The sequence below is a fragment of the Polyodon spathula genome, unplaced genomic scaffold, assembly GCF_017654505.1.
Source record: "Polyodon spathula isolate WHYD16114869_AA unplaced genomic scaffold, ASM1765450v1 scaffolds_864, whole genome shotgun sequence".
NCBI lineage: Eukaryota > Metazoa > Chordata > Actinopteri > Acipenseriformes > Polyodontidae > Polyodon > Polyodon spathula.
In genome coordinates this window covers 39,076-66,507 of record NW_024472351.1, presented here as the reverse complement: position 1 = coordinate 66,507, position 27,432 = coordinate 39,076, and the positions used below count along the sequence as shown (strand labels likewise).

The window sequence follows — 27,432 nt, the reverse complement described above, 5'->3', positions numbered from 1 at the left end:
CAGTCATTTAGAGCCTGGAGGCAACTGTTCCTCAAGGCTCTGCAGTCAAACAGTGCAGACAAACATGCACTCTCCAGTTTAAAAAGAGTGGTCACCATACACTCTTGTGTCATGTTACGAGTGCACACTGCAGCAATGGACTGAGCTAGGAAAACACACAATCTTTTTAAAAAAAAAAAGATCACAAATATGTATTACATACAATCATGGCAGTTTCACGAAAGGTACAACAGGGGAAAAAACATAAAAAAAAGGAATTTACATAAAATAAATGACACACTTAATATACATTGCCAAATCAATGGCAGATGCGCATCAAAGCCAGTGAATAGGCCCTTTATGCAACTAACCCAGGAATGACCCTCTAGATGCACTATTTAGCCATAGATATACACCCACACGTTCCTCAAAGGTTAAAAGGGTGACAAACCTCAGTAATGAAAGTAATGGATACAATCCAAGCACTGGCTATGCCCCATGCTCTAGGCTAGCTTTAATATCATATGCAGCTTCTAATAATCAGCTACTCTGACCCACATTTGAGACATGTGGCCCAACATTTCAACCGTGAACAGGATTACACATATCTGACCACAGGCCAGTTCAGATCACTGCTCCTTTCATGACACTAGTAGTTCTTATTCAACCTAATAATTCTAAAATGTGAACCAAAATCCCTACAGGTCTTTGATTATGGTCTTTGGTACGACTGTTTAAGACTATAAAAAGGTCTGAACTGTAAAAAAAACAAAAAACACAAAAAACCTGCAAAACACAGCATTACACCTAACAATGAACTGAAAATGTGCCATTTTGTAAGTAATCTACAAAAATGTGAATTGCAAAAGAATATAAAAAGTGTACTATAAATATTAAAATCAGGTCTACTTTTTCAATACGTGTACATCAGTTTAAAAAGTAAAATGACCATTCACACAGGTTTAAACATCTTAAAAAAGCTTAAAAATGAGCAGGTTACATGTGACAGAGGAATGAGACTTGCATGCAAACCATACAACTACTGCATCACTGAAGCTGCGTTTGTTGATTTTTACTGGTGATCCTGTTTTGAAGCACTGAAGACTGTTCTTTAATATCCTTGGCTGTACCAATATTATCCCTGGATACTCTTTTACAACGTTCTGGTACCGTTTTGTGGAATCCTGCATGCCCCGACATTGCCCGATAAATAAATCTACAGTGCACTAGTGTTAGCGTGTGTGTGGTTTATTTTTTATAATTGAGGCTCATAATACTGTAAACATCTGTTACTTTGGGAGCCTCTTGTTTTCAGTTAATTACACTCATGTTTTAATTACCATATATGTTTCTAATGAATTGTTAATTTGAGTTGCGAGTGTTCTTATGTGTCTTGTGCAGACAAGCCTGTGCCATATTGCACTTTCATACCACTTCCATAAACCCTGGCAGCAATATCTTTTCAGCTCACAAACCGATCTCCTAAAGCAAACACTCAATTGTTTTTATCATTGCAAGATAAGACAAGAATGGATTTTGCCAGATTTCCACTCCAGTACATGTCAAAGGAGATTCTACAGAACAGGGTCTAGCTTCTCTAATATCTGCATAAAAATATAGAATTCAACTCATTGGTTTTACTGTGATTTTGCATTCCTACACTTCTACATTCATACTTACCAAGTTTAGCAATTTAATAAGATGAAATGAAGCTACAGTTCTCACAATATCAAACTCCCTAACCTGAAGACTGATTCCCATTGGAGAGTAAATACATTCAGGCAGTCTAAACAGCAAGGTTACTAAAAGCAGGCCTACATTAAGTCTTTAATGAATTTTTCTGACCGAAAACAGAGACACTGGTCTCAATAAGAAATCAATGCAACTACCCAAAGTTTGAAATCAACCTGGAGTCGATACAAGATGCTTTTGACAGCAGAACTTAACAAACCTGTTCTTGGCTAGTTACATTTTCTGCACACCACTATACAGAATGTGCAGAGTGGAACTAACAAGTTATCTAACAAAAATCAAATACCCCAGCACTATACTGTATCGCAGAGTCCGAGGGATTGTTAAAACCGATATACAAGACGAGTTTCTAAAACACTTTGCTAGTAGCAGTGTTAATTTGGGGTTCAACGTCTCAGATTAAGAACAAAATCTGCTGACATAATGGAAATGTGACTATTCTGTCATTTTATGCAAAAACACAACCACAAGTGTCATCTATGAACTCGAACTACATCAATAAGCATGCAGTACACACACATACTGAAAAGTATCCATGGTTGACAATTACTGACTTTCATTTGAATAGTGTTGTAAAGAGTGCAAAAGATTAAATAAATTATACAGCTGGCATATTGCTAAGCAAGTCTCTAAAGCAGCCACTGGAAAGCACGTTCCTGAGTGTTGCAGGATAGCATTAACCCTTTAAGGACCGGGATCATGTTAGCATCATCATACTGAAGAGGGTTTCTAGGATCGCGATCATGTAAACACAATAAAAAAAAGCACTTTGTTTTGACGACTTACAGGGTCACCGTAGGTTGCAGTAAAGGCTTGAAACACATATCAATGGATAGTAGAGGGACTGACGTTCACATCCTGATAGTTTATTTTTCGTGCAACGTCACTGAGAAGGGAAATTACTGTCTAAAGGGCAGAGACAGTTTACAGCAGCCCAGCAGACAAAACATCGCAGGAATTGTTTAGAGTGAATAAAAAAAGGGGAAACACTGTAAATCTGATGTATTTGACTTAATTATATTAGGGCATTTATTCAGTCATGTATTTTAATATATATGTTTTTACAACACTTATAAATATCTAGAAATAAATGGATATAAGCGTATACTATTTCATGAACTAAATGTATTTTTTTTTCCTTATTACTGATAATGGAATTAATAATTTATTGTATTTTTAAATATGATAAAATAGAGTAGTGTCCATTATTGCTTATAAAGGGAATAAACATGTACTAACAATGTCTTGTAATTTGGCCAAAGATCAATATTTTTTCAAGAAAACTTTCAGGAAGTATTCTAAGGTCCCTCAGGTCACAGAATAACACATTTTTATACATGTATCTCAAAGTAGAAAATAGCAAAAATCAAAATAGTGTTACAAAAGTGTAAAGTTTGTATGATCTCAAAATACTTCATAACATTCCCCAGTGTTCTGAAAAAAATGACACCATTTCCAAAAAAGACTGTGAATTGTATAGGAAAGAGTCAACTACATCCAAAAACCCCTTTCCTATGAGAGCATCCCACTGAAAAATGCTAGTCCCTGAAAGGGTTAACAGACATACTTCTTGACCCCCCCCCCCCCCCCCCCCCCCAAAAAAAAAAAAGTGATGCAAGACACGTAACAGTTATTTACATGTCCGGCCCACTCTCTCCTCCCACCCCTCCCTCTTTGTTGGCAGAACAGATTTACAGGCAGGCTCTCATTTCAAAGCACCCTGCCCCCAGCCTGACACGTGCACCCCTCTGCAGGACAAAGCAGCAGCAGCTGCCGGGGTGACAATAGCACAATGAATAGAGGAATGCAGGGCAGACAGACGAGGTGCTAATCCAGCCTGAAGGCTAATCAGGAGGAGAGAAAAATCAAGCAGTACACGCAGGCAGGCAGTCTGGAAACTACCCCCACCCTCAAACACCACTGACTTATACCATGGGAATGGGGGACGGGGGACGACAAGCTTACAATACAGAGGCAAGGTGCTGAATCGGTATTCAGTCTGCTCAGAAAGGAATGTGTTAAGATCCACACATAACTATTAAAACACTCAAGTGCTGCACTTAGAAATACATTTGTGAATGAAGACATTGAAAAAAATGGAAACTCTTGCCATTGAATTTATTACGTTTCTTTTAGCATTTCCAAAATGTCCCCAGCCAAACCCACAATATTAAAACATGTAAAATTCCTGTTTGCTTACATTTTGCTGCTCTTCGCTGGGTTGGATTTAGCGGGGTGTGAGGTGGGGGGGTTTCCTATTTAAAAGGGTTCATTTTTACAGGTCGTCGCTCTTTCAGGGGCGCAGAGGCTTTCTGAGGAGTAAATGCAGAACCGTCTATTTAAAAAAAAATAATCCAAACTTTAAAAGTGACCTCGGACAGCAGGTCGCACTGACAACGGTGGCGTCACACCTAGAAGGAAAAAGAAAAAGAATGTTTTGGTATTCTACATACAGTAACAACTATAGCAATATTACATCTCAGCAAGTACAAATAGCCAGACGTGGGCCTTACAATGCCAAACTTCATTTCTCTTTAGAAATAAAAACACATTTGTGCTACTTTATATCCCCAAGCTGCATTTAAAATGAAGTTTCTAAACCCTATTAAATAAAACTACTTAAGCAGGGAATGCATTTCCTACACAGAAATAAAGAAAAAAACCACACACACGAAAAGATGATGCAATCACTGTGAAACCTGGACCATTTGATGCTTTTGAATATGTATGACAATGCAGAATAAAGCAATGAAAGTCACAGCTGTGACTGGCAAGGGGAAATCTGTGAAAGCACAGCATTAAAGAAAAAATAATTACTTAGCTCAGTAAGCAACTGGTGCATCAAGACCATGGTAAAGAGCAGTTTGTTAAACGATCAGATAATGCACTTCCCTATTATGTTAAGAATTATATTTAAATGAAGCACATGTAATTCTGTAACAAAACAAATGGTCAATCAAAACCACAAGCACCATGAAAAAATAACGGATAGACAGTAAGTGGTTTAGTGGGTTTACAACCAATCAGTAAACCTACCATATATCACTCCACCTGAAGGACTGACTAGATTTGTGTAATCATCTTCTGGTGTAATTCAGCAAGAGGGGAGTGTTGAACGATGTCCAATCAGTATATGCTTTACCACACATCTTACAGGCTGATCTCATTGTTTAGGGATCAGATAAAGAACTTGCCATTGACTGGATATCTACTTCACAACGCTCTTTGCAAGTCATACTTATGCAGGTATTTGTAAGTACACTCTTCATCTTGGCAAGTACTGGTTGACCTAGCGAAACTGCCCGTTTCTAATGTATCGGCTACACCTGTTGCATTAAACTTGGAATCCACATCAAGCTTTTTTGTGCAAAGCTTTAATGCTTGCCCTCTAATCTCAAGAATGAGTCACTGTGGCTTGGTTTAGATGCATGTGAAAATTGAGTCATGACTGTGTGATGTTGTCACGCAAACACATTATGAAACAGCAAAAGGACGTCCTTTTGGCAGGGCGACTAAGGGCATGGTCAAATCATTTTCTTACGATAAAAATAGCTGTAAAAACCCATGTAAACCGAGCAGGAATCATGCTTGAAGCTCAGGAGATTAACAGTTAGAATCCTGTTCTCATTTAAACCGCGCCCCCCCCCCCCCCCCCCCCCCCCCCCACACGTACATTTATGGACTACTTCAACACTAGAGCCGCCGCGGTTACTCATTATCACATACATTTTAAACACCATCAATGGCAGGGAAACTATCAGATACAACTCAAAAGTTTTATTCAAGCACATCACATCAAAAAACTGCATAGCCGGAATGCTGTATTTAAATGAACAATTAAACAGAAGGGTGGTTATTTTCTAACTTACCACATATAAAGCACTACTTCAAAAAAATGAAAAACTAATAAACATTTCAAAAGAAACTTGTGTGTAAACAGGTCTATGTACATACAAAACTAAAAACCAAAGTAGCTTTTAATCGAAAATGAAAGTAACATATGATTTCTCTTGTGTCACTGGCAGCACAGAATCCAGGTTGAGCTGCTGCAGCCTGCAGCTTTCTGATCAAAGTTTCTGCTGAAGCGCTGTGGCTAGCTTCAAGATGAAATCTCTCATTTATATTTTCCCTGGTGCATTCCTTGTACAAAACGAAGGAATTGATGGCTGCCAGATCCAGTAGAGATAACAGGCTTGTATATAAAATAAAATTCAATATTGTAGGTTACATTCAAAATAAAAACATATCTTATTGTAAAAGGTGGTTCAAGCGTTAATGAAAGGTGCCTTTTAGATGTTCCACAAACACACAATATAAATTAAGTAGTAAAACTTGTACTAAGTAGAAATTATATTTTATATAATTGCATGTGCAAGTGTGTGTGTTGGAAAGGTAACCAGACAAACAAGTAGCTAACGCACAGCGTAATTCAGAATGTGCGTGACAACACGTGAATTCATTTCTCTTGTTAAATGTTTTTCTCTCCATGGCAATGCACGAAGCTCTCCTCGCGATATTCAGGGTCGTTCTTTTCCTACGTAATTAGCAGACACGGGCATTGAAATATCCCCTCCCCTAAATGACTATGAATTGGGTAATCTGCATTGGTACGGCCAATTTTTTTCATAAATCAGAACTGCATAGCAACACATTTACTGAAAATTATGGCAGACGTCGTGAGGAAAACTGTCATGACCTGTGCATGTAAACCCCGCCAATGTTGCCACTTTCCTTCCTATTTCTGTCTCTTCAAACACTGTTTCAAATATTTTACTATTTCAGCTTGTTAGAAACCCCTGTAGGGCACAATAGATTTATTAAAAAAAATGTAAAAAAAAACACATCTAAAATACGACCCCATCCCACTGAGGGGCAAAAGATTCAATTTACCCAAAGCGTTTTCATCATTTCATGTAAAAGTGAGATGAATTATTCTCCAGGGAAATAAAATACAATTAAAAAACAAATAAAAGCTTTAAAAACCCATTTTTGCTCAATAAATATTTTGCAGACCTTTTTTTTCTAAGGATGAACGCGTCAATTATAGTTATGAAACGTATTTGACAGAAATAAATGTTTTACTAAAAACATATTAGTACTCACTGGAACCGGATCCCTGATATTTGTATCCGGTTCATCGGTACCCAATCAGTAACTGGGTACGACATTTCAAAGGAACCGGTTCACACATCTCTACATTTTGGAAGCGATTTACACTAGCAGTGGAGCGGAGTGGGAGTGGAGCTGGCTGCAGAATTAGAAGCACCGGAGCGGAGCGGGGAAATAAAAACCTTGGAGCGAGCGGTTTCAAAGAGGGCGAGGAACGGCGTTTATGAGCGCTCCACTCCGCTCACATGCTCTGCTGTGGAGCCACAGCAAAGGTGGATATTATAAAAAGGAAGTCGTTTTTCTAATTGGTGCAACAGAAACATTGACACTGGGGCAGGTTTTATTCTCTGTCTATCTGGCGCTACATTGGTGCACTCTGTGTTCATGCTGTAGTGGGCGTGGTATGGTTCTGTCCTCACAGAGTAAGAAAAGCATTTGAAAAGCGTTTGTTATATATTTAATAAAACTGTATCTCTAAATAAGGAACAAGGCAAAGCCACATTTGGAACTATTTCGTGGAAATGGACAAAATACCACAAAAACAAATTCAATGCTTCATCATTCGAAATGAAAACATTGAGAACTACTGTGGATGGAGCAGTAAAAAGCAAAACATCCATAATAAGCAAAATGCTCTGGATGGCGACTGAATACATAAAACACTGTTTTAAAAGGAATGCAGTTCCCCCCCAAATATAAAAAATTCAGAGAATGCATTTGCAAATGAATTATGTATAAGCTTTAAACTTACCAGTACACTTTTACGCAAATCATTTGTTTAAAAAAAAAAAAAAAAAAGTCCTTGATATGTGTCATGTGTTAACAGAAGGGGATATTTAAAAAAAAAATTAGAAATGGATTTCCCGTTTGCGTCACCGATCCCTGAACCGTAGCGTTAATATCCCAATGTATTGGAATCTGTGCCTTTCATAGATTCTGTAACATATGTAATCTGTGTTTTTTATTATGGTTTTGTTCTTTGAATATAATATAAAAAATATTTTTTTGTTGTTTATTTTATTCACTTTGTGGCCACAGGTCCAGCACAGGTACATCAGAATAGCACAGTACAAAACACAGTCTATTGATTTTTTATAATTACATGCCAGACAGCCGCTATTAAGATTGTTGTTTTTATTAAAAATCACTGATTAATCAACTAGGCCTAATGCCAACAAACTGATCAAAAAATTTAAAATTAAGTGACAGTGTAATTTCACTATATACTTTGGTGTGCAAGTGTTTTTTTTCTTTTCTTTTTTAAACTTTGTAGTTAAGTTGTTGTGATGTTAAAATGTTACTGGCTTATTTAGGGGTTCTTGGCTAGGAAAATACTAACCAGGGCTGTCAGTACAGGTCAGAATGGAATATAAAGAGTGTGTGTAGATCTGGTTTAAACACCGACACATGCACAGCATTTAAACATTCAGAAAAATGTACCAACAGAACATCTCTACAAGGTACATTTCTAATGCGTATGTAAATCAGAGAATGGCACATATTTACATAGACATCTCAATTACCATAGGACTGAGTGCACACCAGGTGAACCACATTAAGGCAGGAAAACAATTTCAGATCGAAACACAGGACAGTGCTGCCATGACATTTCGCTGTCTTTATATAAAATATAATAATAAAAAAATGTTTGTGTTAAATATTGAAAAAGTGAATTAGAGAAGGGCATATATTTGTTAACACATTACATATATTGAAAGCCATCAAATCCAGATTTTTCAAACCAAAGGTTGTGCCCACAATTAGACTGGAGATAGCGTTTCCATGGAAACTGTAGCAATACATGACTATCATGACACTGTTGGAACTGCAACCCAGCAGATATTTGTATCAGGAGAATCAAAGTTTATGAAAACACATCACCCGGCCCTCTATAACCATACAGTAATTGACTCATTCTGCAGGACTCAAGAAAACTGGTCAGGAATTAACATTACATTTTTGACCCCCCCCTCTAAATTTGTGATCTTGGTGTACATTTTGCTGAACTAAACATTTGACAGTGTACAAAATACAGACAAGTAGAATATAACAGGATAGGCCATTAAACACATGACATCTGTAAAAACCAATAATACATTTACAAAAAAAAAGGATCAATGTAATGCAGTATCCGTAAAACATTCAATATAAAAATAAACAACTTAAAAGATAATACTACTACTAAACTCATCTCACTATGCCACAGTCATATGATTGAATGTGTGCTACTATGCTTTCCTACCGGAGCAGATGTTCTTGCCAGTACAAAGTATCTTTATTATTTCACATAGCTATCATCTCTTCAGGACCTGAAGGTCTACACTAATTTAGAAAATAGCCGACATCCTCAGGCCATGTTCTCTGAAAATGTTCTTAGCAAAAAAAAGCACAAAATGTCCTGGCTTTCTTGTTTTAAATTCCTCTCTAAACAGCGCCACAAAACAAGCCTGTTTTAGAGCTCTTGGGTACTAGGAAAGTGTCTGTTTTACACATCATGTTAAAAAAAACAAATGGAGCTCATATTATGATAAACTAATCTAGATTCCTCAACCAGGCTGGGCCAGCAGTGCAACTTCCACTCTACTGGAAGATCTTAAAGAACGGCAGCGGTTTGTCTATTTTAAGAGTACAGCACGGTTTTACTTCATTGATGCATCTGCAAAGTCAAAAACCACAGAGCTTTGCTTTTAACTCTCGATTACATCATCCAAAACAGTGTGAGCGCTGCTTTGGCTGCTTCCTGAAACCAACTGCACAGGCCACAAAGTTTATCCCTTCTGCCAGTGACACACTCCCTGATCCTGTACCCTCTTTCACTCTGCTACACAGGCAGTCTCCTTCTCACACTGGCTACTTGATTTTGCACTGCAATGGGGGGCTACTTTTCAAGTTAAATTATGTAAACTATTGTTTGCTAGGCCGCTCCAATGCCCCATGAAATAAAAAATGTCCAGCTGAATTTCTCAACGCGTCCGTGTCCCCCCCCAACCCTTTACATACCAGACGCAAAACCAATATGCAGTAAATTAATGCGTTTTGTATTAACATAACATGTCTGCCGACAGGCTAATCTTTTTTACTTGTTTGTTTACACTTGCGTTTTCATAATTAAACTCCCTTGCCATTGTTCTCCAGTCCAGCAGAATGCGCGCACACCCTCCCTGGTTACAGTCAGTTTCACAGAAAAGCCTGAGTAACAACATCAGGCTTGTTAACATGGCCCTGTGCAAATCTTGTATCCCCATTACACATGACCATTACTTCTGGAAGAATAAGCAATCAGCTTCAGCAGTGACTGTTCAAATGTAGGCTATTATATTTGTGCTTTAAAATACAGTGAAACTCACCCGCTGTAAACTTATCTATTTGCTAGCCAAAATATCTGTCTCATGTTTGGAGACATGGAGTGACCTAGCAAGAGAATGGGAGAAATGTGTACTTCTGCGTACTACAGTACAGTTTATAGACAAAGTGCAGTAGATTTGTGAAACGAAAACTGCATCACCGATTTAAAACAAAACAAAAAAACAATAGCCAAAGGTAACATTACAAAGTATGTGAAATTTGTCTTTTCTATGACAAAAAAAATGCTAAAATTCTGGGCCAAAATAATTCAGTATGCTTTAAGCACCAACTGTCTCTTGGCCATTTCACCAGTAGGCCTACAATGACATGATAAAAAATATATATATGCAGCGTATGTGACTTTATACAGCACTGTATATATGCCACAGGAATTGGAATAAAGGAAATTATGTAATACAGTTCATGTGCAGTCATGGTTTTGTTAAGTAGCATTTTAAAAACTATATAATTTTGTGCAGTATTAAAATATAGCAAATACACAAAACCAAGAAAATGTGTTGTATATTTGACATTTTATTTTTAGTGTCCTGTGTAACACAGGCCATCGTTTAAAAAATGAAAACAGTACCTGAAGCAGATATAGGGCCTATGCGTTTATTATATCAACATGTGTTGTAAAAAATAAATCAAAAGCAGTTTTGAAAACTGTCCAAAATATTTACTTGGGGGGGGGGGGGGGGGGGGGGGGGGGGTAAATGAAAAAATGTAAACACTCCAGAAATTGCAAATTATTGCATTTCTTTCTTTATCACAGGCTACATAAATCATTCTATTCCACACACCATATCAGTAGAAAAATGAAACTAGCAGAGAATCTGTTGAATTTTTAGGTCAAGTAGTTCGCAAAGACAACAATATTGCTGTACTACAGAACAGTGCTAAACACAAATCTCCCCTCCTTCCTCTCTCCCCATCCTCCATTACAGCACTGTCCCCCAGGAGATTGCTCCATGCCAGACACAGTTCACTGAAAAGCTGAGAGATCTGGGCCTGAGACACTCAATAATGCACAACCCCGACTGCTGGAACATTGCTACAGGAATACCTCCCGCACCACGGTGGGAGGCAGGAAGCAGGGGAGGGTGAGGAGGCGGCTCTGCAGCTGGCTGATCAAGGGGGTAAAGAGGGGAGGAGTCTCAGTGGACTCTCAGAAACCTGAGCCGCAACACAAACAGGGATGGGGGTTACTATATCCTATAACCCTTATTTTATTTTGTTATAAAAGAAATGCTATTTAGAATCTCGCGTAGTATTTGTGCAAGCCCCATATCCTTCCACTCGATAAGAGGAATACTTTATTCCTACATTGAAACATCTGCACCCCTCATTGTATTCACTACAGTAAAAGCCACGTTACGATTTGCAAAGCACCGGCGGGGGAGGTTACAAGCCACTTCGGGGTCTGTTCTGTTGTAAGATCTAAAACAGAAATCCATCTGTGTCAGTTTATAGCTTCTTCTGTGCTCCATTTTCAGACCTTTCACAGTTCAGTTTCTTTACATTACCCACACATAGCTTTTAGCTGTAGGTACCAAAGCTTTCTCGCTCCTTGAAGTTCTGCTAATCTATGTTGGAGTTTGTTTTGTCCCCCCCCCCCCCCAATGTGGATTAGCTCCATTCCTTCCCTTTTAAAGCTGTGCATTCTTATTTTCTGGAGGAAAGAAGGGTTGCTGTGGTAAGGCATGTGCCTGAATGGTTTCTGCTTCTGGTATTTGCACTGAATCTACAGAAACAAGCTGTACACCTTGTGTCTTCGATTGTAATGAGTGATGCACTAAAACTACTTTCACTTGACAACCTACCTAGCTAAAACCTCTTAGATGGCTTCAGTATCAATTCATTTTATATTGTACAGTATCCCAGGGGTAGAACACACACTAGTCGTGCATCCAGTCCTGGGGGGCTCAAAATATTGTCTTCTGTTAATTTAAATAATATACTTTACTTAAATGAGGGTGGTTATAAATACCAAGGCTGTGTGGAAGGCTGCTGTGTTTCTGACCCTGGTATATTGCATAGGGGGGGGGGGGGGTTGCATGAGGATAAAACACAAAACCAAGCTCCAAGCCATACAGATATGTTAGCTGGGGTTCCCTGGTAACCAAGCTGCATTTGCTCACAGGCTATGCCGAACATCTAGGCGCATAATTATTTGCATGGGAATCACACTCTCAAAGCACTCTGCATAACATATAGGGCTAACCAATTGAAAATTAAAAAGTCCACACAGACCCAAACTTACAACCCACGGAAATTGTGCTCGTCTATAACACCCACCTCACACCTTAAAACAAACTTTTAATAAAGCATCCTAGTGTGAACTGTGGGAAGTACAGTAATTAAGAACCATCCGATTGTACACAGAGAACATAAAGTATTAACTTGCAATGCACTTAAGCTAAGGTGCATGGATTTTTTTTGCACTCAGGAAAAGCTAGAAAGATGCAAGTCTACTTCTGAACGCATGCGATCTATTTACAACGTCCATAACCACCTTGCTTTCGTTGAGAAAGGTAGCAGTTCGGAGGATGCCATCTTCCTATACAACTACTTTACCACAATAAGGTTAGAAACAAACGCTGCCATCTGAATAAGACTACATAGCAAGTAATGGGTTAACTACTGTAACAAATCCTGCAGGATAAACACTGGTACTAGGGTCAATCACTAGTTCCAATTGTTTTGGCATTAGTTCAATGCGATATACCAGTTTAGGTAATTACAAATGACGTCTAGGTCTCAAATATAATTTCAAAAATAAAATATAAATACAGTGACGCATTTGTGATTTTAAAAAAGACAGTGCAATACTTTCCAGGGATATTATTAGAGAGCGGAGCATTGCCATACAACTACAGAGAAAACACTGACAGTGCAGCCTATCTGAGTGAAGGACGCGTGTAGATATACACTATATGCACATCTAAATAACTAGGAGAGGCGCACCAGCAGCGAGATATACAGCAGGTGCCGCCTTACATGTTTTAAAATACAAAACAGAGCACTTCCATGGAAAGAAAAAAGACAAAATGGCGGCCGCAGGAAGCTCCGACACCTCGGCTTTCATCCCAATCCTAGGTAGCGACTCCAACAAACTAGGCACGAATCCCGCTTCTATTGGTCCGAATGAGTGTTTTGATTTAGTCTTCAAGTTCAGATAGCTCTTAAAAACACCAACGTCTCCCCGCTTACCTGCAGCCCATATCTAACCCCGTTTAAAATAATATCCGTATCACCAGCTAAGCTAATGACCATCTCCCGTACACACGCTTCTTAGCGTAACCACCCACCTTCTAATGCAGACATAGTACGATGGTTACGGAACTAATTTCGATAATAAGCCTCCCTAGGGTAGATTTAGCTATGCAGCCAACACAGTGCAGCCGCTACAGCCTGTTTTGCGCATATCCGCTTGGAGAACATCATCGAAGCTTGCTCTGTATTCCCGAAAGAGCCTGCGTGATTCGCTGTACGTACAGCAGGCGCCACAGAACACTACATACGCTACGCAGAGTACGTAACTTTTGTCACGAATACGGCCTTGGGCTCCAAACAAACAACCTCGGCGATTTCTTTATGTTTCGGCAACTCCTACGCACGGTCCACTGAGCAAGATTATCCCTGCAAAGCTGCTGCAGAACCTACAACTAAAAACAGCAACAGCAGCCGCTTAAAACAACGAAAAGCACCACATTAAACAGCGTGCAATTACTCTCACTGCCCCCTTCCTTACCGTGCAGCAGGCCTCTGTATAATACGCCGTTCCCGGTTTTCGGTCTACAGTCTTAACGCTTAAATCCCACCCTTGTCACCTGCCGTTCGCGTTTATTTGGAAACCCCAGTTGGAAAAGCATCACTTACCATATCCCCCGGGCTTTAATCGGCAATAAAAAGCGTTTATTTACCTTTTTAATTGGTTGTCAGTACGCGCGCGGATCTTCCTCCCCGAATCCAGAACAAACAGCTCTCCGCCGTCCGTGACGTCACACGCACTGCCGACGCAACGTAACGCCGATCAATCCCGGTCCCTCCCCTTGAATAAATGAATGTGGCACTGATGGCAGATTCAGAAGTAGCACTACAGGAGAAAGGGTTCAAATAGCAGAGGAGTCTGGAAAAGGGTGGACTGAAAATGAATGCAGAAAAATCTGAAATAATGGTAATGGAGAGAAGAGGAGATACTATGACCAATGTTGAGGAGACATGTGGAGGAAAACTGAAACAGGTTGATGGCTTTAAATACCTTGGATCAGAACTGGTAAAGGGAGGAGAAACACTGGAGGCAGTAAAACAAAGAGTGAAAGCTGGATGGAACAAGTGGAGAGAAATAACTGGAATAATCTGTGACAGGAAAATTCCTAGAAAGTTAAAGTGCAAAATGTACAAGACTGTGATTAGACCTGCACTACTATATGGAGCTGAATGCTGGGCAGTTGGAAAGAGGGAAGATAACCTGATGACAAGAACTGAAATGAGGATGTTGAGATGGATTCTGCAGATTTCAATGAAGGATAAGATCAGAAATGAAGAAATCTGTAGACGATGTAGGGTGGTGGATGTGGTTGAGAAGATGCGAGAAGCGAGGTTACAGTGGTATGGACATATCATGAGGAGGGACGTTGAGGAAGTAACAAAGAGGGTAATTTGAGGTGGAAGGTAACAGGGGAAGAGGCAGGCCTAGAAAGAGATGGATAGATTGTGTGAGAAAAGATATGGAGGTATGTGAAGTGAGAGAGGAAGATGTGCTCGACAGAGACAAGTGGAGAAGAGCAACCAAAGCAGCTGACCCCAGGACAGTCTGGGACTAAGGCTGTGAAAAAGAAGAAGAAGAGAAACTCCTGCACGTATTAATCTTTTACATTGAACAGTGTCAGTGTAGAGCGATCCGTATTCTTTAACAAACATTTACACTGGCAAAACTAAACAGTGCAGCTGTGACTGGAGATTAAGCAAAGAAGCTCAAAGGGTTTTGCATATTTTTATTTTTTATTTTAAAGTTTAACGTTGCTTGCGTGTTACTTCTTTTTGTTCGTTTGTAGAATTCAAAAGCCTTTTTTTTTAATGCATATTTAGTTCTTTAAAAGGTGTTTTACAAAGTAGGGGGCGCCCCCACAACGTCGTTTTTTCAGGAGTTACTATCTTTGTGGGCACATTTTCTCAAACTGTATCCCCGCATTGATAGTAATACATGCCCCCCACCATCAGAATCATTTACCTTTTATAACTTTATAATGCCTATATATATATACACTATACAAAAATATATATGTATATCTTTTTAAATTATTTAAATATAAATTTAATGTAGCACACCTGTTTTATGTTACTTAACAGCGACATCTGGTGTAATAAATATGCAGACAAGGATAAGCGCACAATCTCGTATTTCTCAATTCTAGGTACTAGTCTACAGTACGAGTGAATACATGTAGGATGTGAGTACAAGTAAACCCGTACGGTACAGAAATACATTCATCAAAGTTCAAATGCTGTACGAACCTTTACAACAACAGACCGGTAATGAAATCTTAAACTCTTTCAGGTCTGGGGAGTCGTACATTAAAAAAAACAAAAAAAAAAAAAAACACACACACACACATTCCTTCGATGCTAATTTACACTGTTGATTGAATGGACTTGAATGTACGACTTATACACAGTGCTGAATATGTGGTCCACTGCGAATTCAGAAATATAATTTCAATATACATTATGCAATATTTGTGTCTATCGATATTATTTAATAATAATAATAATAATAATAATAATAATAATAATAATATTTTTTTAATTAAACACATCATTATACTAGTTTTTAATTGTACCAAACACGTGATAAGATTTATATTTATTATTATTATTATTTTTAACGAAAAAGGAACGTTTGGAACTGTCTTGAGCGTTCAAATCTGCCGCGTGAAACCTGTCACGTGAAAGGCGTCCGTTAAGTTCAGTTGAAGAAAGCTGTCAGCCCCAAAGGTACCACATTCATTTACAACAACAGAAAGAAAATGCATATTAACAAGATACAGCTTGACTGACTGGATCATTTTATTAGGTTTTTCCTTTTTAATGGATGGCATTTATGTCACCACAGAAAATAAATGTAAGCCTACAACAAATAATAATAATAATAATAATAATAATAATAATAATAATAATAATAATAATAATAAAATAACAGTACTACTGCCAATAATAATAATAATAATAATAATAATAATAATAATAATAATAATAATTGGTGCTTTTGTTCGTATTATTTGTTACTTGTATAGGAATTATCTGCCCCGTCAGTAGATTGGAATTATCTGGCATAGTTTTCAATTATGGAGTTAAATGTAAGCTTTTGTCATAATCATTATTTTTCTTCTGTATGCAAATCCTGCACATTATTATTTAGCGCATTCACAGACACCAACAAACAAATAAAAACCTTAGAAAACAAAATCTGATCTTCTCCACTGTGGGGAAAATCTCACGGAACTTGTGCATGAATGCGACTATTTCCAAAGTAAAAAAAAAAAGAAAAAAAGTGTAAATATATTTTTGTTTTTTTGTCTGTGTTTTCAGGGAAATGATTTCTTTTTCTGAATTCAAGTGGTTTAGCGAACACGACCCCGCTTTTAAAATCCTGAAGCCTTGGTGGGACGTGTTCTCCGAGTACCTCACGATCTTCATGTTCATGATAGCGATGTTTTCAGGAGGTTTGCAGGTAAACACAACGACATGTTTCTGCTAAGTGATGCACCTCTATTTGTATGCACAGCTATGGCCAAAAGTTTAGCATCACCTCACAATTAACAAATTTAGCTTCATAGAGTCGAATGCAACCTGCTGAATATGCAATGTAAAGACAAAAGGAATAGAAAATAGTGTTTTTTATATTAGATTTACTGCATTGTAACAGAAACACAACTTTTTATGAGAGGCGAATGGCTGAATCAGCAATGTTCCTCTAATTTTCCGTTAATTCAAACCCCATTCCTGAGAAAACTAAATATTGTGCATCAATGCAAGGGGGTGAAGTACAGTGCAGAGACATAGGAGGAATAGAACACAATGTTTTTATATCAGATTTCCGGCATTGTAAAAATACAATACTTTGAAGACAGTCGATTCACTAAATATATGGGCTTGCTCTGAATTGCAAGACAGACACCACTACAGAATAAAAGCAGGACAATTCATAAATTTATTTGTGTTTTATTAAAATAAATAGCCAGTAAAATAATATAAGATGCAAAGCACCAGGGGGAGGAAAAAACATGTTTACTGACGGAAACCTCCAGGATTGCATGGATAGCAGCTGCCCTCTCCTCTAGGATTCCACGACTAGACGCTACCCTCTCCTCCAGGATTCCACAACTAGAAGCTACCCTCTGCTCCAGGATTCCACGGATACCAGCTACCCTCTCCTCCAGGATTCCACGACTAGAAGCTACCCTGTCCTCCAGGATTCCACGGATACCAGCTACCCTCTCCTCCAGGATTCCACGACTAGAAGCTACCCTGTCCTCCAGGATTCCACGGATACCAGCTACCCTCTCCTCCAGGATTCCACGGATACCAGCTACCCTCTCCTCCAGGATTCCACGGATACCAGCTACCCTCTCCTCCAGGATTCCACGGATACCAGCTACCCTCTCCTCCAGGATTCCACGGATACCAGCTACCCTCTCCTCCAGGATTCCACGGATACCAGCTACCTTCTCCTCCAGGATTCCACGGATACCAGCTACCCTCTTCTCCAGGATTCCACGGATACCAGCTACCCTGTCCTCCAGGATTCCACGGATACCAGCTACCCTCTCCTCCAGGGCTATCTATTTTAAATCTGCAAAGTGCTGGCAAATTAATTCTTGCTCGTTTTACCTGCGGGAAAAAAACTAGCATTAGATTTCTGAAATAAATAAAATTATAAAAATGCAATAACACCTTTTTCTTTAAATTAAATAACTAACATTGTGATGTAGCTATTTACATAGTAAAATGAATATCTATTTGCCATATCGTAAAGCTCTAAATAGTGTTAAATTAAAACAAATCTGAATATAGTCAGTTAGTATTTCAAATAAAAAAATATATAATCTTTTTTAGGAGAGAGTTAAAAAGGTGGTTACCTCTAAGCAGTACCTTTTTTGCACACAAAAAAACTGACATAAATACTACAACTGCTGCCATCAGTTTGTATTGGAAATGTAATACATTGCTGTGCAAATTCTACACTGAATTTTATGTCAACTATTTGCCCTTTTAAAGATAAATATTGCAAAGTAAGATACCTTTGTAGAGAGGAAAGTATTATTTCAAGACTTCCCTTGTACCTCTTTAGGGAATCATTTGTAGTTGTATATTTTTAGACTTTTTGTCTTCTCTAACCAGTGTGATTAAAATCAACATCCAATGTGATGAATGTATATTCATATTCATAAGAATTTTATTGAGACATAGGTAACAGTTCAGATTCCCCACAATAAAGATTATTCAGGCTTTGACTTATGAAAGTGATTAATACTGTATTTTTCTGAGGGATTTTACCATTTTAAAGTGTTAAATAAGCACAAATTATTTTGTCATTTAACCAATTACCAGTACCAATAATTAACTTGATATCATCAGAAGTCAAATTAATTGTTTTTATTCCAGAATGCAAAATATAACTATCTTTATAGGCAACAACTTGCTCACAATCAGTTTTCAAGAGTGGTTTTGCTGAATTATGCAATATTCTTGTATTTTATCAAACTAAACCAAGTCATACACTGTTACTGTATACAGTGCCGTGAAAAAGTATTGGCCTGAAATTCTCCTGTAGAATTCTCTGATACAGAGCAGAATTCATGGTTCCTTCAATGATGACAAGTCGTCCAATTCCTGATGCAGCAAAGCATCACCAAATCATGACACTACCACCACCATGCTTGACCATTGGTATGAGGTTCTTACTGTGGAATGCAGTGTTTGGTTTTCAAGTTCCAGTTTTGACTCATCTGTCCATAGAACATTGTTCCAGAAGGATCATCCAGGTGCTTTTTGGCAATGTTGAGACGAGCATTCATGTTCTTCTTAGTGAGCAGTGGTTTCCGCCCTGCAACTCTACTCTGATTTTACGCCTTGCTGTTGGAGAGATTTTGGCAGGACGGCCGCTCCTGGGGACATTCACCACTGTCCCAAACTTTCTCCATTTGGACAGTATGGCTCTGACTGTTGTTTGGCGAAGCCCCTTAGCCTTAGAAATGGCCTTATAACCCTTTCCAGACTGATAGGCATTAACAACTTGATCCCGGAGGTCTTCCGGAATTTCTTTTGATCGTGGCACGATGTGCCTCTAGAACCTGTGTGCTGACAACTTCACTCTTATGGTAAGGGCCAAAGTTAGTCAGATTTATATTGGACAGGGCTGGCCCAAATCAGGCCTGATTGTTAACCAAAGTATAATTAGAGCTGACCCTAATTATCACTTTAATTGGGCTGCATTAACTAGGGGGGGCAATAACTTTTTCACACCTGAAGGTTGCATGTTTGATTACCTTGCACATCAAACAAATGAAAGAAGCACCAAACTTGGTGTCATTTTTTTCTCTCCGACTCCCTCTATATATTACAACAACCCACAAAAAGATCTGAGCAAATTCAATGTGAAAAATGTGCAAAAATGCAGAAAATCAGACCAAATACTTTTTCACGGCACTGTATGTACATTTTTAAAACATTTTCTGAATCACTTCAAAAGTATAAACAATATTTTGGGCATTGTTGCAGTATCATTGCTGATTATTATTTCTAAATAAAAATCAATTAATTTAAACAGAGCAGAAGAGATTTTATATGTGTGCTTTCTAAAAAGTGAATGAAGAATAATTTCTTCTGCATAACATAGAGGTGCACTCCAGTTTGTTTTTACATTATTGATGCCAGATGTAAAACATTGCACTTTTTACTGAAATTGTTACAGGTGGAATTTCCGCAATGTAAACCACCTGAGTGTTTTATAATAGGGCAATCAGAGGCTATACAATCTTCAGCTCCTTTTTGGTTGACTTTTCTACACCTTTTCCTCCCTCCTCAAACCCACACCCCTCCCAAACCTCATCCTTTGCATCTGATGACTTTGCCTCCATCTTTTGCTCCAAAGTAGAGGACATTCAGAAGTTATTCTTCAGTCCATCTTCTCCTTCCCCCTTCCCATCTGAACACATCCAACCCTCCTGCCCTCTCCCCTCATTCTCAACTTTCACTCCTCTACCTGACTCGGATCTTTGCTCCTTACTCCTGGATTCCAGGCCAACTACTTGCGCCCTGACCCCTTTCCTACTCGCTTCTTCCAATCCATTGCCCCAGCTCCTTTTCCTTGGATCGCCTTCCTCATTTACACATCTGCTGTCTGGCACCTTTCTATTAGCCTTCAAAACTGCTCACATCACCCCGATTCTTAAGAAACCTTCTGTTGACCCTACCTCCACCCAGAACTATCGCCCTCTCTCTCCTCCCGTTCCTGTCTAAAACTCGTGTAAGCTGTCCCCCGCCAGCTGGCATCCTTCCTCAGCCAACATTCTCTGCTTGACCCTCTTCAATCTGGGCTGTCTTCCTCGCTGTAACTGACTCTGTCCTCTCTGCTCAGGCTGCCTCCCTCTCCTCCATTCTAATTCTCCTTGACCTCTAAAGAGATTAAAGACATTACAGCAGCTAAAATTAATACAGTACAGGCATAATACAGTTATTTAGAAACAATAGTCTTTGCACTAATGTGGACCCTTTATTGTATTTTTATGAAACAAACTCAACCGGAGCCAGTGGAAATACAAAAATCCACCAATAATTTTATTTTGTAATTGCAAGTTTAGTTAAATGCTACATTCAGCATGTCTAACATCTGTGTATTTAATGGCACTTAAAAAAATGTTACCATGAACTTTGATGTAGACCTTGTAAGAAACTAAGTCAAGTGTTTCAGCTAATGCCTTCTTCAACATTGATGCTTCATAAAATCTCAAAGTTTAGTATTGAATTAAGTAATCTTAAATTACCTGTAAAACTTTATGAAAACTCAGAATTTTCTAGCTGTGTCTTTGGTGTTTGTCTTTTTTAAAGGTGACACATAAAAAGATTCTTTGTGTTCCTGCACCGGAAGGCCTATTTGTTTATGGCAGACTTTGGAATTTAAGTGTTCTAGAAGGACGTCTCAATGTCTACGGCTCAGCATTTAAGACGAAACTGGATCTTCAGCAGTATTACTTGATCAATCAGTGGTGCTACGACAACGCGGTCTTATGGTTCTCCAAATATTTCCCTTACTTGGCCCTTCTCCATACCATGATTTTTGTCATCAGCAGCAACTTCTGGTTCAAGTTTCCCGGCACAAGCTCCAAGATTGAACACTTCGTCCTTATCCTTGTCAAGTGTTTGGATTCTCCGTGGACCACAAAAGCCCTTTCCGAAACCGTTTACGAGTCCAGTCCCAGGCCTCCTCTGACTTCCAGTTCCACCATCGCTGCTGTATATTCAGGTCAGGTCTCTGCAGTGAGCAGCAACGCAGAGAGGCGTGATAGCAATGACGGGGGGATATACCAGACCTTGTTCAGCGACAAAAACACAGCACTTGGGACTAACAACGCGGCCCCGGCTGAGAGCTACCAAATGGACAACTCTGCAGTGAAAATCCTGGACAAGAAGGAGGGCGAGCAGGCCAGGGCTCTGTTTGAGAAGGTGAAGAAGTTCCGCGTTCACACAGAGGAAGGGGACATTCTATACAAGATGTACATGAGGCAGACCATTCTCAGGACGCTGCAGGGGCTCTCCATTGTAATCTACATCACCATTTACATGCCGTCCATGAACCACATTGTCCATTGCGTCGAGTCTCTGCACATCACGGGCTACACTGACTTCTACTGCGTCCATGGTCTCTGGAGGATATTCACGATGCTGTCTGTGCTCTACGTGACCTCTGTCATCATATACACCTGCACCTGCTTCTATACTCTCTACTGGATCTTCTACTACAACCTGAAGGAGTACTCCTTCGAGAACATCCGCGTCGAGTCAGGGATGGATGATATCCCGGACGTCAAGAATGACTTTGCCTTCTTGCTGTATCTCATCGACCAGTACGATATGCTCTATGCCCGCAAGTTTGCCGTCTTCCTCTCCGACGTCAGCGAGACGAAGCTGCTCCAGCTCAACCTGAACCACGAGTACACACTGGAGAAGCTCAAGCAGCGCATGTCTGTCAGCGAGGACAACAAGGTGGAGCTGCACCTCTACATGCTGCCGGGCATCCCCATCAACGTATACGACTTGGTGGAGATTGGGGTGCTGAAGCTGGAGCTCATCAACGACGTGACCCTCATCTCGCCTGTCTCCAACCTGAAGCAGCTCCGGGAGCTGTGGCTCTGCAACTGCACCATCAAAGTGGAGAAGCAGGCGATGGCCTTCCTCAAGGAGAATCTAAGGGTCTTCCGCGTTCGATTCTCATCCAGCCCTGAGATCCCAACTTGGATGTATGGCCTGGGGAAACTGAGGGAGATCTACCTGGAAGGATGCCTCCATAACATAACCCTTCAGCCCTTCCGTGACCTTATCCACCTCCGCTCCATTCACCTGAAGTCCAACATTTCCAAAGTCCCGAACGCCTTCTTTGATACGGCCAGCCACTTGACCCACCTCTCCATCCACAACCAGGGGACCAAGCTGCTGAACCTGACCAACGTCAAGAAGCTTTTCTGCCTGACCCGCCTCCGGCTCCTCCATTGCAACATGGAACGGATCTTCAGCTCCGTCTTCAGCTTCCAAAACCTGCAGGAGCTTGACCTCACCGACAACAACCTCAAATCCACTGAGGAGCTGGCCAGTGGTCAGCAGCTGCGTAAGCTCATCTCCCTCAACCTCTCGCATAACAAGATCACCTCCATCCAGCCACAGATCTCCAAGATCACGGGGCTGGAGAAGCTGTACCTCAACAAGAACAAGATCACTGCCCTACCCGCCAGCCTCTTCAAACTCTCCAAGCTGCTATTCCTTGACGTTTCCTACAACAACCTGACAGAGATCCCAGCTGACATTGAGCAGTTGTCCCACCTCCAGCACTTTATCGCCTCCAACAACTCCATCTCTGTACTACCCCAAGAGCTCTTCTCCTGCACCAAGCTGCGGGTCTTGGTGCTGTCTCGGAACAACATCACCTACCTTTCCCCGCTGGTTGGGCAGCTGTCAGACCTGCACCTCCTCGACCTGAAGAATAATAAGCTGAACACACTGCCAGTGGAGCTGACACTGTGCCTGAACCTGCGGGACAGCCAGCTCCTTGTGGAGCCTGGTGCCTTCTGCTCCTTGCCCATGGAAGCCAGGGAACAGCTCTGCAATAGGAAAGCACAGTCCGGCAAGAATGTAAGTCTTTAAAAGCCCTCTGGTTCCCATGCCATGTTTTGTTAAAATACTAACATTGTTGTTGTAGGTTTCTTGATGGTGAGTGTCATGTTAACAGTATTGTACCGTACTAAATTTATTTGATGAACAACCCGTGGTCCCACATAGACATTTATTTAGAGGCGGTGCACAAATCCAGTCCTTCAGCTCAGGAGTCCTTCAGGTTTTATTGGTATCATTCAGTAATTAGCTGATTAAGACCTGGATTGAGGTTCAATTAAATAGTTTATGGTAAAGGTAGAACATAGATGGCTTATTCGGTGTACAGTCAAATCTACAGCTATGGCAAAAAGTTTTGCATCACCCTACAGAATTAACTAATTTTGTTTCATAAAGTAATGAAACCTGCTGAAACGTACTGAATTACATCCTGCTTTGTAGTTTTCCATATACGAAAAACTGACTTAGGAAATTTCTAAATCTAACATTAATACTATACTACTAATATGTCTTCTGGTATTTTTGTGATACAATGTTGTAGTTTCTTTGATTGTATGATGTTAAATGAAAGATCTAAGTTATGTTCATGTATTTTTATTTGTTTATATATTTTTTTAATTATATCTCAATCCTAAAATTCTAGATGACGCAAAACTTTTGGCGATAGCTGTATGTTTACGGTCATGTGAATTCACTCATCTTACCAATTGATAACTCAGGGAAATGTTTTATTCCCAATACAAGTGTATTACAGATACACCTTGGTGAGTGTAAATAAACCAAGCAGCAAGTAACAGGTGTTCACACAGGAACTGCAGATGTTACCTAAAGCTGAAGTGCAGGGCTTTCCATTCATTTCACCCTTGTTTGCCATTGTTTTCCAGTACGTTCAAACCCTTCCCTTCCTGATCTTGTCACAACTGGTTCGATACAATCTTGGGAACTCATCATTACCTCAAAGTAGCAAGCACTTATGTATGTGGGGGAAAAGGAACAGAGGCTGTGCTGTATTTACTTTCACAAAAACTACTTCAGGATTCATTTTTCTATTTCATTCAGTACCTTAACTAATTCCTGGTGTAGGATTAGTTAATTGATAAGGAAGTTAGGTAATCTCTCACTCCAAGTTTGTAGGAAGAACTAAGCTGTTTTAAAGGCCAGTGAAATTGGTATTAATAATTCAAATAATAATGATGACCTACATTTGCCTATTTGTTACCTCTTTAATGTCCCATTAAGCATGTTGTTTGAGTCTTTATTGCTGTTTCTGCTTTGATTGCTATCTGCCATGCTTATTGGCTGTAACAGCAAAAACAGAACATATATCACATGACCAATGCTTTTTATTCTTTACTGGTTGCACCATTTTATGTCCCCAGTGCAACGCCTTTCATATCTGGAACACACAGATGTGTAAAATTGATCCTGTTATTTAAAATGAGACCCAGTTGCCCCCCCCCCCAAGTTGCATTATCTATTGTTACATTTTTTCCTCTCTGCTGCAGCTCAACATTTAGTAAATGTGTTGTCAGAAGCAGGTATGCAGGGTGGTTCAAAGGTTGCATGGTAAGTTCAGCATGGTGAATAGCCAAAGTATTCTATGGCAATGGTATGGTTGATACATGGGGGCACCATCTTTCTGAAGTGAAGTTCTTGCAATCCCTGTGCTGCACTATGACAAGGATAACACCCCATAGGATGCAAGCCATTCTGGAAAAACAACTGCAATTGCACCAAGCAACTTTAACCATGTAATGATACCTCTCACGTGTTTGTTGCCAAAAACAAAATAAACAATGCCCAAATGCTTGAAAAACTGTGCGCGTATTTGTTACCCAGCAGAAGAGCCCCTCTGTCTTAAGCAGTCTCTGACTAGCAGTCAGGTCCTACATCCGCTATGTGAGAATGGCATGAGGCTGAACATATGGCTTTCCGTGCATAGCAATGCAGTCTGCTACATGAAGTACTGCTTCCCTTGAAGTAATCCTGTAGAAAACGATTCAAAACTGCACTTGCAATCAGCTTCAAGGAAAATAAACTACTTGGTACTAAAAATAAGTAGTCAGCACTCAGATATCAGTTATCCAGATACACATCAGTCACGTTAGAACACCCTTGTGTTAAGAATAAAATCAATCCCCATTATATATATATATATATATATATATATATATATATATATATATATATATATATATATATATATACACAAATTAAGAACATAAAAAAGTTTACAAACGAGAGGAGGCCATTTCAGCCCATCTTGCTCGTTTGGTTGTTAGTAGCTTATTGATCCCAGAATCTCATCAAGCAGCTTCTTGAAGGATCCCAGGGTGTTAGCTTCAACAACATTACTGGGGAGTTGGTTCTAGACCTTCACAATTCTGTGTAAAAAAGTGCCTCCTATTTTCGGTTCTGAATGCCCCTTTATCTAATCACTTACCCGTCACACGTGATTTTTGACTCCGTCACCAGTTTTCTGATACAAAGCCCATCTCTTCAATGTTACAATGTACTTTTTAAACTGTCACAGCCCACGTTTTTTGTTCTATTTTTCTGGCATGGCAAATTATTCTGTCTTTATTATTGTGCAGTTACGCAGCGCTTTCTCCAAAAACAAAGTGAAAGATTAAAGCTACTGTAATGTAAAAGTTAATTCATCATTAAACCGTTTTAGATACTGTGATGTAAAAAAAAAAAAAAAAAATACATCTGATCTTTAGTTGCTTTTATATATTTTCATTTGCAAGTGAACTGTGACATTAGGATTTTAACGAGCACTATATTTTGCAATTTTGAATACTGATTTCAGATAGTTTTAATTCTAGAAATTATTTTATTTATTTATTTCCTAAATTGCATTGCCTTCTACGTTTTACGCACTTCTGTGCATTAATTTTGCCGTTGGGTCCTTGATGGGGAATTTTACATAATGCTAGTCCAATACATACTGGATTTAAAAGTATGTGCTGTATTATAGTGCACGTGTCATCTATTTTGGCAAGTGATATTTTCAGAATCATATTGTTCTGAATTAAAATGCTACTTGTTAAATATAGTACTGTACCAACAACCAACTACAGTATATCTAAATGGAAGCCTACATATTTAAAAGTATTTTCAGCTATGTATTTTTTGACATTGTGTCTATGATCACTGAAAAAAGGACAAGTTTTTGTCTTACTATTGTGTTATTCCCCCAACTCATGCACTAACAAATTCCAATGAAAGAATCAATGAAGCTCCTCTGGATGAAAAACAAAACCAACAGGAGGACCGTCTTCAAATAGTTAAACATTCAAGACAGATTGATGTAAATATCCTGCCTTGACCCTGCTGAATCAAATCTTCAATGATCTAACATCATCCACCTCTAGTGATATGTCCGATAAGAAAAACAAAAATAAATAAAACAGCAGCAGTGCCAAGGAAAAGAAAATACGTCTCCCTACACAGTTCCTCAAACCCAAGGGGTTGTCCGAGTGGTAGGGGGCTGGTTACAGCATATTCACCTGCATACACGTCAAATCTGGTGAAATAATCACATATGCATCACGCTCGTTTAACCGTCACTGAAGTCAAAATTTTGTAAGGTCGGACATGTGAGTGCTGACTAGTACATTTCTTTGACAAATCCTTAACAGTTTTACTTGAAGTATTAAACACTGGTCGCCAACAATTGGGTGTTTAATTACAATCAGAGCAAGAAGTATAACTATTATTGAGTGTCAAACTTGAGCATGATTTATGACACTAATAGAGATGGTGTTTGCATGGCATTTTAGTAAAAACTTTGAAGTCGGGCACCCTGAATTATGCAGAACAGTTCCTGATCAATAAAAACCACCCAAGTTTGTG

At 39.3% G+C, this 27,432-nt stretch overlaps 2 protein-coding genes across 2 annotated transcripts in view; one reads left to right on the top strand and one right to left on the bottom strand.

The window, feature by feature from the left end:
- Positions 1-14,196, bottom strand: part of brd4 (bromodomain containing 4) — a 42,404-nt gene extending 28,208 nt beyond the window's left edge. Inside the window, exons 1-2 of the mRNA XM_041241971.1 lie at positions 14,112-14,196; positions 3,932-4,142 (exon numbers count right to left, since the gene is read on the bottom strand). The gene's annotated coding sequence lies outside the window, so the exon portion shown is untranslated. The remainder of the gene's footprint in view (positions 1-3,931; positions 4,143-14,111) is intronic.
- A 2,299-nt stretch (positions 14,197-16,495) lies between these two features.
- On the top strand, positions 16,496-23,607 carry LOC121309094 (volume-regulated anion channel subunit LRRC8C-like). The gene is made up of 3 exons (XM_041241973.1): positions 16,496-16,921; positions 21,301-21,688; positions 21,731-23,607. Exons 1-3 carry the CDS (start codon positions 16,784-16,786, stop codon positions 23,605-23,607), a joined length of 2,403 nt encoding a protein of 800 aa, XP_041097907.1. The 5' UTR covers positions 16,496-16,783.
- Positions 23,608-27,432: the final 3,825 nt, after the last annotated feature.

Excerpts from the sequence above, each read along its gene's own strand:
- LOC121309094 (XM_041241973.1), top strand. The coding sequence starts at position 16,784 with ATGATTTCTTTTTCTGAATTCAAGTGGTTTAGCGAACACGACCCCGCT. Across the intron at positions 16,922-21,300 it reads TGTTTTCAGGAGGTTTGCAG|GTGACACATAAAAAGATTCT; the intron begins GTAAACACAACG and ends TCTTTTTTAAAG. Across the intron at positions 21,689-21,730 it reads CAGGCCTCCTCTGACTTCCA|TGAGCAGCAACGCAGAGAGG; the intron begins GTTCCACCATCG and ends AGGTCTCTGCAG.